Source organism: Myxocyprinus asiaticus, chromosome 19, assembly GCF_019703515.2.
Source record: "Myxocyprinus asiaticus isolate MX2 ecotype Aquarium Trade chromosome 19, UBuf_Myxa_2, whole genome shotgun sequence".
NCBI classification, from domain to species: Eukaryota; Metazoa; Chordata; class Actinopteri; order Cypriniformes; family Catostomidae; genus Myxocyprinus; species Myxocyprinus asiaticus.
Window position 1 is genome coordinate 28,752,059 of NC_059362.1, and position 15,649 is coordinate 28,767,707.

The following is a 15,649-nucleotide window of genomic DNA, read 5'->3' on the forward strand; positions in this document are numbered from 1 at the left end:
AGTTTTTAGACCGCTATTGAATATGTACGCAAAATGTTGCAAGAAAAAGTTTGTGAATCCTTTTGAACTACCTGTATTTCTGCATTGAGTACTCATAAAATGTGGTCTGATCTTCATCTAAGTCACAACTATAGACAAACACCATCTGACTCAGCCAATAACATAAACAGTTGTACTTTTCACATTTTTATATAAGACGTTTTCTTTTCTTTCTTACAAATGTAATAATTTAAACTTAAAACAAATGATTAAATGCCCCCCAAATTACACAATTATGTAGACAGGGGGGTAAACAAATCATCTATTGTGTTGTCAGCACTTACACTGTAAATAATTGTTTTTTTTTGCCTTTTAGTTATCATAACTTACAAGGTAGAGTTACAATAACTGCACTGGATTGATCTAGTTGAGATAACTCAAGTATCCAAGTTTTTGTTGCCTGAACTTGTGTTAAGTTATTGAACCTAAAAAAATATGTTGAGTCAAGAAAAACTATGCACATCATGCTCACATATTCAGATTCTCAGCATGAATTGCGGATTAAATTATTATTACTGTTTGCTGCTTTTATTTATGCTCTTGGTTGTTGTGTTTGTTGCCAGTTATTTGTCATGTAGCAATAATTCAAAGCTCATCTTTTTGCTCAAAGATGTGTTTGATAATTGTCACCATCTATGCGTGTCTCCTTAAAAAGCTTAAAACTGAATATGACAGAGGGGTTAACTTGCCATTTACCACCAAATGGCAGTTTATTTTCTCTGACAATGGGATAGCCTAAAATACCTCTATAGTTATCAGTAATATTAAATGAGAATGTAAGTAATTAAATGTCTTTATTCAGTGAATTGTAACAGAATTAAGTTGATTTAACTAGGAAAGCCAAGTTTACTTAAATCAATATAATTTGTTAAATGAAATTATTGTCTTAAGTCAATTTTGTGTTCTGTTTAAACAACTTTCCCTCTTAGGTTGACACAACTTAAAATTTCAAGGCACTTTTTTAAGTTGAAACAACAAGATTTTTTTACAGTGTAGGTATAAGGCTAGATAGCAACATAAGAAAATGTTAATCTTTAACATTTTGTCAATTATTTTGCAATGTAGTCTTGGCTTTATCTATGTGTCTATGACTCGCTTACAAATTCGCTACAAACAAGACCACATGGTATGAAATTTGCTTATCAAATCAGTGCTCTCTCTTTCCAGACTGTCTACAGCTGTGTGTGGCCTTGAACGAGAGCTCACTGCTTAGCAACGATATGTACATGCAAAATGTATGTGATGGTGTGTTTTTATCATTTTGAAATGACACTCCTTAATAATCAACGACTTCAAGGTATAAACTCTTGCTCGGAGTAAAATATCACACATGACTTTGAAAAAAACTGAGCAAATGTCAATGTGTCAGACCTGACTGCACTATTAAAATACTTTACTAACACGTTTAAAAACTAAAGGATATTGTCCCAGTTTTGAGCATTGAAAACACAAGAGACATACTCCTTTTGTTTCTGTCAAATCTGTTTCGTCATGCAAAACTACATAAATAGAAGTCATCTTGTCATTGCATGAATTTAAGCTTTGCAAAACTGCCTCCTTGTGGTAACTACGGTGTTGCACAGGAACAGAATATGCATGGAACTATCAATGCATCTACTTTTTTGTTGATGTATTTCATGAAACAAGTTTTTAAATAACACAGGTAAACATATCAGCATTATTCAAAAGTTCATTCAAATCAACATAGTACAATACCACCACATGTATAAACGCTGCAATAGTATAATAAACACTGAATGATTTGCAACACAACCCAAATATCATTGCATTAATGCACACTGGCCTCGTATTAACGGTCAATACTAGGAATCACAACAGTTCAATCTGCATAAATGTAAATTAATTTGGGATGGGAAAGAATGCTGATCAAAGTAGGGTATAAATCTTATTCTTAGTGATAAGTGTGTGTTACTATAATTAATGCTAAACTGCAACATTTCCAGGATCCTTTATAGCATCAAGTTGAAAAAATAATTCCAACTTGCATCCACTAAACAGTGTGTGGGGTATTGAGGAAAAAAGAGAGAGGTTTGTGTACTATTGGTAGATTAAATGATACAATTTTTGTATATCTGTAAACAATTTTCTGTAATGACCTTGAAAATAATTCGATAAAACCCCTTGCATTCATTTACAATCACAGTGCACCAGAACTGGTAAGCAGCATAAGTGACATTTATACAGTGCATTTACAGAAAAGAAGCATTCCCTTCTGTTACAGTGAGGTGAAAAGTGTAGCTTCATCAATTCTTCACCCAAGAATAGATTTATTATTCCCTTAAAAGATCATTCTATGAAGGTCATGTAAGTGCATTCATATCAAACCCAATATTCAGAAATGTATATAGAAAGCCAGTGAAATCTTATATAGTTACATTAAGCCCCATAACATAACACAAGAAGGAATAATACATGTTATATGCTCTATATCTGGCAAATAAACATAGGACTGTCTCTACTGGTGGGATGAATATACTGTAAATGATATTTTAGTATATCTAAACATGTACATTTGCATTGCAGTGCCCCCTTTTTCTAACTGAAAAATGTTTGAAATTACTTCCTGATTTAAAAGAAGTATTCCATTTTCCATTTATAAAATAAATTACAATTAATAAGAAATGAACAGGAAATAAGCCATTAAAGGCACAAAACACTGTTTAATAATAACTTTCTCTAATGTAAAATGATATTCGATGTACAGTGTAACATAAATATGGGAATGAACTTAAAGGGTGGTCATGTCACTTCCTGTCCTCAGCACCAGCAGGACTTACGGGTGTTTTCGCTAGAATTACACAATCCTTCCTGCTCCTCCAGAACATCCAGATTGAACTCGTCATTCATGGAGCTTCCCAACAAATCAAGATCCTTCTTATTGGCTTGTAAGACTAATTCAGCCAATCGGGTAAAAGACTGTAAAGGAAAAAAATGGAGAGAAAAGAAACAACCCTGAATAGCTGTAGGAAGGAAAACAGAAAATTGAAATGTGTAAACAAAAACTTATCAGAGGGTAGCATGAACAAGAATACACCCCTGCAACTTGTGAATCCGTTCTTTAAATGTGCAAATAAAATACAGAAATATTGACAATAAAAAAAAACAACTATATTTGCATTTCCTGAAGGAAATACCAGTGCTTTCAAGGCAGCAAAAGAATAGGGTGAAATTAGGCTTCGGTTTTAGGCTTTGGTTCTGTGTAAATAAAATTACTGCATCAGAGCAGTTTTGCCACTTTAACCAGAAAGTATGAACCTTGCAAAAACTGTAATGAATGCAGAAAACAGTGTACCTCTGTAATGTTGTGGTTGGTAAAGGCACTTGTCTCAAAAAAGTCCATCCCATAAGCCTTGGCAAGCTGGAGCAAACAAAGGAGATTAAGAGTTGAACAAATATGTCTGAAGGAAGTCTTTAAACACAGACAGATATTAAGATTTATCACAGTATAAGGTCACTGTATGGTATGAATGAAAGATGAAGTGCACAGGTAACAACCTTATTTCCCTGCTCTGTAGCTACTTGTCTCTTCTGTTCTTCATCAGACTTGTTCCCAACAAGTATCTTCTGGACCTTCTCAGGGGCATACTGATCAGGGACAGAACATAAAGAGAGATTCAATAGATGGATGGATCAAACAGGCAGTATGATTAATGAAGAGATAGTGGGTAAATCTCATATAGGCCTTAGAATTCATTTAAGAAAGTGCACTGATTTATGTAAGAACAATTAACAGTGGTATTCGTTTGACTATTTCTGTTGCCATAAGAGTATCCATCCAGTTATGTATTCCTAACATATTACAAGAGTAGTAATATACAAAACATATAGTTAAATTAGCAGTTATTAGTTATGTTAATCATTCACAGGCAGAGGACAATTTAAAGTACTTGTATCCTTATGATGGAAATTGTTTTCATCTGTATACATTTCTGACATACAGAGACTAAATGTAAATCGTATATTTGTCTTTTTCTCAACACAAAACAATGGCATATGTAATCCTTATAAGATCACATTACATTTTTGAATGTGCATAATTAGATTAGTTACTTTTAATTAATTATATGGTTACACACAAACACACACATAATAATATATTTATATATATATATATATATATATATATATATATATATATATATATATATATATATATATATATATATATTACATTACTTATCATGTTTACTAATGTTTAATCAAAAAGTGTGTAGTGTAAATTGGTACTTAATACACTTAAAATTAGATTTTCATCAAAACATACAATCCAACAGGAATCTGATTATATTACCTAAAAAGTGTAATCTAAAAGATTTCATTACTGATTTTAGTTGTGTAATTTGTAAACAGTACCAGAATAAATTTCAGAAGTAATCTACATGGTAATTATGTAGTGACCTGTAGTAAAAGCTTTTTTTTTTATTTTTTTTTTTTAACAATAGTTCAACCAAAAATGAAAACTCTGTCATCATTTACTGTCATTATTTCCTCATGTGTTCCAATCCTGTATGACACTCTTCCATGCAGCAAGAACATTTGCTCAAAGGGTTTTAAAGAAATAGTTTTAGAAGACATTGATTAAACCACTGGAGTCTTATTGATTACCTTTTTGTGTTTTTTGGAGCTTGAAAATTTGGTCACCATTCACTTGCATTGTATGGACAAACAGACATCATATCTCCATTAAAATGTATTTCCAAAGAAAAAAGAAAGTCATACGTTTGAGATGACATTAGGGTCAATGATGACAGATTTATCATTTTTGGGTGAACTACTCCTTTAAGATCACGAGAAATAAATTCAGTTATTTGTGTCCGAACTTTTGACTTGTAGTGTATGTTTTAAACTCCACAGCCTCACCTCATCTACATCGCTGGCCCACTTCATGATGTGCTGAAATGAACGTTCACTTGTGATGTCATACACCAGAAAGATGCCCTGTTGATACATGAAAATGAGCTTTTATTAGTGCAATAAAAGACAATAGTCACAAAAGGGCATCTTTACCTATATCTTAACTCAATTCTTAATATGACATATTTCTCATACTTCATATCACTTTGTGTATGTGTTAAGAGGCAGCTCACCTGTGCTCGTCTGTAGTACTGCTTCGTAATTGTCTGATATCTCTCCTGACCTGCTGTGTCCCTGTAAACACAGAGAGATCTGATTAACAAAACTGATTAATCCAAACACCAGTGCAAAATACAAGACCATCACAGCAAAGAAACTTACCATATCTGTATTCGTACTTTAATGCCGTCTATCTCTAAGGTCTTCATTTTGAAATCGACGCCTGAAGGTGAAAAGCAAACATTTCATCAAGATTTCAGATATCTGAAAATGACCACTCTCATTCCTTATATTGACACAAATCACCTGCTAAATCATCTTGAGACTCTAAGGCGGACTTAGAAAACTTTCAGTACAATCAATGCTCTCATAAAGGAGAGCATTGATCCATTAAAATCAGACTCACAAAGGCAGTGAACTGTGCTGATAAAGTGGCCTGAGAGCACAGAGCTGATTGACTTCAGGACTAAGAGAGCTAAATAAGCAAGAATAATGGCACTTTGAGAGCCAACAGCAGAGTAATCTATAACATGTGGATGATTTTGTAGTGTATTAATGAAAGGTGTGAAATCATAAAGAGCACTTTGGGCCCTGAAAGAAATCAACTCTCTTTTTAAAGAACAGGAAGGCAATAAAATGCTAATAAATTAATGCTTAATGACAGTACAATAAGGTTCGCAGCGAGATTCTTCAGCTCCTGCAAGAGTTGTTTTGTTAGGAAATTCCATTCTCAAGAATAATTATGATCACTCCAAAACAACAGTAGTTGGGTGTCTCTTCTATTTTTAATGTGTTCTTGCTGAAATGTGCAAATCAAATTTCTTTGGGAGACCAACCGCTTGCTTAGACAGTTTATTCCAGGTGCACAAAGCTCTTAATATCTAGCCATCTGCTATATACAGTACATGTCAAAAATGAAGAAAGAATAGCATGATGTGTTTCACTGCTCTTAGTGAGTAGACAGCACAGAAGTCTCCAGTCAAACAGTCTTGTAAGAAGAGCTGAATATCATCAACTAGAGCTTACTTATTAATAAATACTTGTATTTAAGGAAGATATTTTATAAATTAATCTAATTTTTTTAAACTTTCCCTTTCCTAATGCTGTGCCATTTGATAAAATCTCTTATTACACAGCTCTCTGGAATACATCTTTCTGATTGGTTGATTGCAGGATTCTGAGTCCACACATACATTTTCTGCCTAAAAACTGGGGATTAGACGATAAATCATATTGAGGCGAAACTCAATATTTCGAAATCTGCAACATTGTTTTCTGTCCATGTGATCATAAACAAAATGACCTTATAATCTCTTTATCGCTTGATTTTACCCTATAGTGCATTTTTTTTCTACACTGTTTACAGGGTTCACACAAGGTCATTGAAGTGTTTAAAATGCATGAATTCAGCTTTTAGATATTTAAGTACTGGAATACCTGAAAAATCACCTTGTATTGTTGAAAAATGCTCTAGATTAAAACAGAACATTTCATCCGTGTAATGTGTGTCCATCAAAGATGAGATCCCACATTCCACTTTCATTGAATAATGTGACTTGTAAAATCCTTTATGTTATTTACAGTCAAATAAAAAAGTAAAAAGAAATGTTAATTTTAATCACAAATAGCACAAAAAATGTGCTAAAACAACAAGACTTCTCCCTGCTTAATACACCCGGACACTGGCTGAGTTCAGAATTGCATACTACCCACACTACTCTTTTTTTTTTTCCTTCTTTTTTTTTTATTAACAATTTTCTATAACAAGAATACACGGAATACATTTTTAACAATTATGTGCCCCCAAATTATGTGAAATGAGGGCACATCAGCCGACTTCCATCCCCTTAGCATTACCTGCCTGCCGATCATCACGCTGGTAAGGACCCAATTTTTTATATGTTTATTCATTATATGAATACCTGCCCCATCACCCAAAATACAAAGTCTGTGGCAAAATAAAATCTGAGTGCTCAAGACCCCACAAAAAAATTCTGAACCTTCAGCCAAAACTCTTGAATCTTAGTACAGAACCAAAAAAACCTGGGCTATGTCCCCATCCTCCAACTGGCATCACCAGCAAGTAGGTGTGTCTTTAAGGCCAAGCCTATACAATCTGGAGGGAGTCCAATAAAAACCATGCAGGATCTTAAATTGAATGAAGCGCACCGTTGCATCTCTAGATGCAGGCTTGACATTTTTTTAAATCTTACACCATTCTCCATTTTCCAGTACTTAATTCAAGTTTCTCTCCCATAACTTCTTAAGAGATGTTAAAACCTTGTCCCCTAAACTCTGAATTAGCCAGGAATAGTACACTGAAGCCTTGTGATCCTTTCCAAAAGCAGCAAGCACAATCTCAAGAGTGTCTGCCACTTTAGGGGGATGCGTACTACACCCAAAGGGGGTGCAAAGTAGATGGTGCAGCTGTAAGTACCTGAATAATTGTGATCTGGGAATCTCAAAGCGCTGTATAATATTTTCAAAAGATCTCAATGCTCCATTTTCATGCATGTCACCCAGCGTAGCAACTCCCTTCTCAATCCATTCTGTCCAGCAGAAAGGGGACTTGTTAATGCACAGTAAATGACTAAACAAGTGGGAAACTTTAGTCCACACTAAATGCATGTGCAAGATAACGGGATGTGTCTTTACTTCTCCGAGCAACTTGGTAGAAAGACTTTGCAATGGCAAGATAGGGGCAAGGACCTTCTGTTCAATAAAGAGCCAGGGAGGGGCTCTCTCAGGTGGAAGTGACCAATGCGCCAAATGTCTGAGACCAAAAGCATAATAGTAAAACAAAATCTTGGGGAGACCTAACCCACCTTTGTCAACTGGCCTAAATAACTTACTGGAATGCATCCGATGATGTTTACCATTCCAGATAAAAGATTTAGCTATACTATCAAATTGTTTAAAATAAAAGAGGGGAACTTCAATGGGGAGAGACTGTAGTTGGTAGTTGAATTTTGGAAAACAATTCATTTTTAAAACATTAACCTTTCCAGTCATAGATAAATGTAGTGAAGCCCACCTGTCTACATCGCTTGAAAACCTTTTTATTAAAGGGTCAAAATTAACTGATTGAATCACATATATTTGCTGGGAATAAAATACCCAAATACTTAATGCCCTGCTTGGGCCACTGAAAGGCGCCCAGCTGAAAAGCCGTTACCGGGCAGTACGCTGTCAGAGCCAAAGCTTTGGATTTAGACCAATTAACTCTGTACTCTGGGAACTTAGAAAAGGAATTAATAATTCTGTGGAGGCAAGGCATAGATCTAGTAGCCTCCCAAGCCACGCCCACAGAGGATACTGAGGACCAGTTGGTCTCCATATACACATTGATTTCAGCCTTTAACATTTGTTGGAATTCAGGATTTTGCAAAAGGGATACATTAAATTGCCAACTATATGATTTCTTTTTCTCCGTATGTGGCAACACCTCTAAACTCACCAGGGTGTGATCTGAGACTAATGTTTCAAATTGAGCAATCCACAACAGATGAAATCAGGGACTTGGATATATATATATATATATATATATATATATATATATATATATATATATATATAAAAATCTATTCTAGAATAAATCTTATGAACTGAGGAAAAAAAGGTATAGTCCCTACCAGATGGGTTCAGAAGTCTCCAAATATCTATAAGACCAAGATCCTGTGAAGCGTCAATGTTGCTCTAGGGGGCTTGCACACGTTTGCTTCACTATGATCAAGGACTGAGTACATCAAAAGATTAAAGTCTCCTCCCAATATTATATCGTGAGGGGTGCCAGCGGCTTGCAACATCCCTTCAAGGTCTATAAAAAAGCCCTGATCATCAACGTTAGGTGCGTAAATATTAGCCAAAATCAGCCTTTGCCCCTGAATGTCTGCTAAAACAATAATGACTCTTCCTAAATTATCTTTAATCAGTTTGAGAGATTTAAATTGTAAATGTTTACTTATTCATTAAATGACTCCCCTGCTCTTACTTGAGCCAGCACTAAAGAAAATATGTCCACACCATATCTTCCCAAATTTTTCAGCTTCCTGCGGGGAAAGATGCGTTTCTTGAAGAAACACATTATCATATTTCTTATATTTAAGAAATAACATTCCTTCTTTTTATGGGGTGCCCCAACCCATTCACATTCCTCGTGGAGAGAGACAATCCATTCATATTAACATCTGACATTTTGGCATATTAGAAAAAATAGATTGTGTGTCAAAACAAGATTATAAAGACCACATTCCAACATTTGTACAACAATCAAACCCCGAACTTCCCCCCGAACCAAACAAACAGAAAAAAAAAAAAAAAGAAAGAAAACGCACGACAGCGCCAACCGCCGTCCATCCCTCTAAACTCAAACAGTCCATGTACGCCTACGAGAGCCCCTGCGACAACATTCCGTTGGATTGCTCAAGTCCGGTGCTTCTATACAAATTTTGTGAGACAGAATTACATAACAGAAGAAAATCTATAAAACAAACTCTAGCCAATAGGTGGAATAAACACAAACAATGTGTAGATTCATCCACATTCTGTTGTGTACCACATGTGTTCCTCCCCAAAACAAGCTCCAGCCTCTAGTGGAACCAGCACACACACAAAAATAAATAAATAAATAAATCTATATATACAATTTTTTTTTTTTTATAAAAAATAAAATAAAATAAAATAAATAAAAACATTTGGCTTCCTCGGACAGTCAAACGAATGTTCAGTGAGCCGGTTGTTTCATAACTGCAGCAGATGACCTAATCATTCTAGTGTCCTGCAAAAACCCATACTACTCTCACTATTTCTGCCATGGGTGTCTATGGCAGTAATAGTATGAGTAGTATGCAATTTCAAACTCAGCGACTGTGTGTGATATGCTGGTTGAACTCTTAAAGTGACAGTAACCTTTTTAGTGCTTGCAATACAAATGAATATAAACTCAATGTTATTTATTACTTGCAAATGGTACACATTATTTCAAACATTAATAGCTCATATTATAATATATACAATTTAATGATAAAATATGAATTGATAAAATGTAGAATTTTATATTTTTTAGAAGTAAAAAAATTGATTATAATAATGATGACAAAATATTAAAAATAAATATACATTTTCAAAAAAAAAAAAAAAAAATTCAGAACAGGTTCTGTTCAGTTCTATTGCTTGTTCTGCAGTTGATCAGCCTGAATGTAGCCCACACATTTTGAAGGTTTATTTGTTTGTGATCTTTTCTTCAAAAATGAAAGGTATATGAGAAACTTATAAAATTTGAGCATTTATACTGTGTATTAAAAAACTTTATTTTGATGAGAGATTATAATGTGCATTTTGTGCAAACACACAAAAAATTGTCATAATTTGTCATATAAGTGTTATTACATCAAATCAAAGATTATATCAAAACTTGAACCTCATATTGTATATCGAACCGAATCCTGAGAGAGAATCATATTGTCCCATCCCTACTAAAAATGCACTGATGTTGTTACGTGCGCACCTCTCATCCACACTGTAATGGCATTATGATCCAGCATAAATGGAGATTTCGAATAGGCAGTCTAGTGCTGCACAATTTGGAAAATGATGATATTAGGAAACAAAAAAGTTTTAAACTGAAATCATTTTAGTGTGAACGTGGCCTAAGAATCTTCCTCCCTTTTTTAATTTGCAATACTGACCAGCTGACTGCACATTATCCTTTACATACGTATGTGATGAGTATCTGCTACAATGGCAAGAGGGACTTTATGTTTGATTAGAACTACTATTTTCTTTTTAATCTAATGGCTGGAGTTACAGTAGATCAGACCACACACATAAAACGACCACAATAAAAAGTATAAGGAACACAATAATAGGACATGGGTACAAAACCATCTGGAATGCTACAAAGTCTAATACCATCTACAGAGCTCCACAGCCAACTCTTTATCAAACTACATTAAATAAAGCAGTAATGCTTATGCCGAGCTTTCAAACCGGGACACACAGAAAGGTCTTCACTACACTGAACTGGATGGCCTGGGGCAGAGGAATCTGATGAAAGAACTGCTTCTCCCTTTATTTCTGTTCCAGAATCGTGGGCACTGGTATGTGAAAGGACAACAACAATGCAGTAAAATACAACCACAATACAAGATAACTGAACGGACCATTTCTGACTTCACCTTTAAGGAAATGAAAGTAGGTTTCTAAGTTAGGTCATATTCCCTCTATATTCTCAAGTAATATAACAAACTACACTGTGCCAAACACCAGTCCAAGCTTCAAAGAAAAATAAAACTATGTCTTTTCAACTGTCTGTCCTGTTCTACCCAATATTAGAATTTTTACAGTAAATGCTTGTACTATAAATGATTGCAGGTGTGTTGCTTGTAGGTATTTACACTGATGAACTGATTTACACGGGTGATCCCAAAAACATTTTGCTACTGGCTGGAGTCACTCAGCACGCCCTGGGATTCGAAGTAGCAAACTAGCAAACTCCAGGGGTGGTAGCCAGGGTATTTTACCACTGAGCTACCAAAGCCCCGAATTGGTGCTGTTTTAAAGGCAAAGGTGGTCACACCAAATACTGATTTAGCTTTTTTATGTTTACTGGACTTTGTATGATGTTAATTGATAAATGAAAACTATGGCATTATTTTTGAAGACATCCTCACTATGCATCATTTTTCACAAATGCCTAAAACTTTTGCACAGTACAGTATGTGTTTTTGTAACAGTCGATATTGGATATTTAATTCTGACAAGTCATGACAATTGTATGAGATGGTGAAATCTTAATAAATTGTATGATTTGGCTCGTACAAAAACATTCTTTTACTCCCAGAGGGAAAAATAGACAAACCTAAACTTTACCCTAAAGTCTAACCCTTACCCAAACCCTAAATCTAACCATGATTTCAACAGGCAAAGAAATTTAGTGTAACAGAAAAATGAAAACATCAGGGTTTGTAATGAGACACGCATTTGTATTCCATAAATATATATATTAAAATATATATAAAATATTTAATAAAAGACACATTATAATTGTGACAGCTAAATGTAATTTATTTAAAACATTAGTTAGACAAAAGTGACTTTTAAAATCAGCAATTTATCAGTTATCAGCCATTACATGAAAAATAAAATTGATATTGGCCATAACATTGTTGCATTCCTACTTTCAATCCTTCACCAAAAACCCTTAAAATTGATAATATCTTGTTTCTGAACACCAGAAATATCAAGGCATTTAAAGTAGACCTTCAATAATGGAAGGGTAATGAGTTTTAAACTTGTCAATGTACCATAGCTGTAACAATTAAATCATCGCTTCCCTTCTGAGACAGTGGCTAATTTGAAATGGTATTCATTTTAACAGGAAAACAGACAGACAGGATATGGTGATTAGCAAGTACAAATTTAAACACAAGTTGTCCAATTACTCTGGTGATGACAGCATAGCAAATTACTTGACTAGATGCTCGGAAATCCTAAAAGACATTAAAAACAAATGGAGCACATATCTTAATATAATTGTTAGCATCGACTAATCTTTTAACAGCTGCTTTTTATAGCAAGAACAATTCAACACAACAGCATGTAACTGTGCAGTAACAAGAATCATTAGCTCATGCTGGGAAAATTAAAGGGACAGTTCGGACAAGTTCATTTACTCACCCTTGTTTTCTTCCAAACCCATAAGACTTTCTTTCTTATGTGGAACACAAAAGGAGATGCTAGAACATTTACCTCAGTGCATCTTAATGAAAGTGAATGGTGACTGAGGCTAATACTCTACACAACATCTCTTTTTGTGCACTAAAGAAGAAAGAAAGTCATACATGTTTGGAACAATACGAGGGTGAGTAAATGAGAGAAATATAATATTTTGTGCACTATCCCTTTAACTTGATGAATGGAAACATTTCGCATACTAACACAAAGAAGCCAAGAACCACTGAAGCTCAAAATAAAGACTAAAAGCTGATAGACTGAAATCCCCACAACCATTTATTCCTCTGCAAAAATATATCCAGTGGTACACTAAGATCCTTAACAGCCTAGTATTATGATATATATGGGTCATAGCCCTGTGGACTAGAGCTTACTGAACCAAGTTTTAGGGCAAGGCACCAGCCATCTCTCAGGGCCAGACAGATCATCTTTTATCCCTTGCAGTTAAAGACGTTTCTGTATCACAACATTATTTGACCAAAAGACATCAATCCCAGCATATTAAATAAACACTGGTGGGACAGACAGCATGATGGAAGTATGAGTCAGTGCTTCTGATTTCTTATTGATGGGGGGGGGGGGGGGGGGGGGGTATGCTTGTGGGAATAAATTTTGAGCCTTATTTTTAAAAGCGAGCTACATGATATTATTTGCTCCCCTGGAAACACCAAATGAGCTGCAAAATAGAGCATACCCTGAACATACCTGAGCAGTCTGACATTAATTCCAAAATCCACATCTAATGAAGCATGTGATATAATTGATGGATATGGGTTCAGACTCTCAAATGCTTCAAAAATAATTCACCCAAAAATGAAAATTCTGTCATCATTTACATACCCTGACATTATTTGAAATATATATATATATATATATATATATATATATATATATATGGAGATATTTAGCAGAATGTCCAAGCTGCTCTTCTCCATACAAAAAATGTGATACTGTCAAGTTCCTTAAAGGACAAATAATCACCATAAAGTGGTCTGTGTGCCATTTTCCGAGGCTTCTAATGACATAGGATAGATTTGTATGAGACATGGACTGAACGTTAAGACCAGACATTCTGCTAAATATCACCTTTTGTGTTCCATGGAAGAAAAAATATATAGGTTTTAGATGGGAGCGTGAGAAATGATGACAGGATTTTCATTTTTGAGTGAACAGTCCATTTAAATATGGTAATGATGATCCGATACTTTTAAAATAATGACTCTTAAAAACATAGCTCACCTTTTACATTAGCATCACTTATTAGTGTACATGCAGTAAAGTTTGATGTGAAATGAACAAATGAACAGATAAACACTGAAAATTATGTAGTTGTGGAAACTAGCGTACAATAATCTTTGTTCATCCTCTTCAAGTCAATAAAGTGTCAGGACACTGGGAAAATGTCCCACTATAGTGCACACTATGAACACTACAAGGTGGAGAGGTTTGTAAAATACCTTTTTTGCCAACAAAATATGTTTTTCTTAATATCCAATAAAATGAAATGATCTCCTACGCTGGAAGAGCTAAAATGCTTGCTGTGAGAACATTTCCCTTTTAAAGCCAAATTGTATTCAATCTTCCAATAAAGCTTTTCCATATCCCAGTGAACCAGGCGGGGCTTTCCAACACTGAAATAAAAACTTATTAGAACTCAGTTAAAGATAAAAACTGATCTACATTTCATATCTATATACATTGACCTTTCACAATGAGCATGCATGAGTTGTAATTGTCTGCTGACAGGACACTTTGTTACCCATTATCGATTTGTAAGAATACAGGCAAAAACATGCACCTGCACTTTGTATGTCTTGACTGTTATACACTGCATTCCGTTTCCATGCAACCTGCTACTGATTACATTTTCATTTAGATCACTGCATTTTAATTATCTTTAATCTGAAGTAGAATATATCTGTATTTTATTAGCTTATTATTGAGTTCCATGAGCTCTTTAACATGAATAGCTTTGTGAATTTGGTTTTAAAAATGCAACATTTTAAGAATTCCAGTACAGATATCGTCAGACATCTTAGAAAGAACTAGAAGAGCTTGTGTGAATACATCTCACTATGTGGTGTAATTCTCAAGCCATTCTTTTCACGGCTCATATACTATAATGGCTCAGCACCTCTATTGGTTTATCATTTAATCGGTATGTTCTGTCTGTGTGTTCTGCAACTCTTTGAACGGATGCATGAAAGTATCACTCTTACCGATGGTGGAAATGTGAGAGGGATGAAATTCATTGTCCGTGAATCTGCACAATAAACAGGTTTTTCCAACACCGGAGTCTCCGAGAAGCAAGAGTCTAAACAGCACATCGTACTGTTTGGCCATGGTGTCGTATGGTCACAATTCAAAAACTCAGCGTCGGGTTTCCATGTCTACCCTCTTCAAAGTATCATCTTCTCGCTTTTTCCATCGAACGGTCCGTGCCAATTTGCTGATTCCCCGAATAACTGTCTAGGTAAAGCAATCGGCGATGTGTGCAGAAATCACTCAGTAACGCTTTTCTGGTGGGTGCGGTGGGCTACGGAGCACTCTCTATTCGTTTTGCAGACATCCTCCTTCACACCTCATGAAATGGGTGGAGATAACGCTGCCACAGACCATCATGCTTTTGATATTTACATCTACCAAGGCCTTGTAGAAAAATACATGTAAATACGTTAGGCTACAACATACGATTAAACAAAAGTTTTTATATAAAATTCTGAAAGATAAGAAATTAAATGTGCAATATCAGCATTTCAGTCATAAATTCATAGTGGATCTC

General features: G+C 34.8%; 1 protein-coding gene across 1 annotated transcript; it reads right to left on the reverse strand.

Moving 5' to 3' along the window:
- Positions 1 to 1,711: 1,711 nt before the first annotated feature.
- On the reverse strand, positions 1,712 to 15,437 carry LOC127410306 (ras-related protein Rab-15-like). The gene is made up of 7 exons (XM_051645501.1): positions 15,087 to 15,437; positions 5,296 to 5,356; positions 5,148 to 5,208; positions 4,921 to 4,998; positions 3,556 to 3,645; positions 3,353 to 3,418; positions 1,712 to 2,976 (listed from the first exon to the last, which is right to left on the reverse strand). Exons 1-7 carry the CDS (start codon positions 15,208 to 15,210, stop codon positions 2,818 to 2,820), a joined length of 639 nt encoding a protein of 212 aa, XP_051501461.1. The 5' UTR covers positions 15,211 to 15,437; the 3' UTR covers positions 1,712 to 2,817.
- Positions 15,438 to 15,649: the final 212 nt, after the last annotated feature.

What these genes read in the sequence shown, in the direction of transcription:
- LOC127410306 (XM_051645501.1), bottom strand. Translation starts at nt 15,210, where the DNA reads ATGGCCAAACAGTACGATGTGCTGTTTAGACTCTTGCTTCTCGGAGAC. An exon ending in GGGCCAGCGATGTAGATGAG is followed by an intron (nt 3,646 to 4,920) that starts GTGAGGCTGTGG and finishes GTCCCTGATCAG; the next exon opens with TATGCCCCTGAGAAGGTCCA. An exon ending in CCAACCACAACATTACAGAG is followed by an intron (nt 2,977 to 3,352) that starts GTACACTGTTTT and finishes TTTCCTTTACAG; the next exon opens with TCTTTTACCCGATTGGCTGA.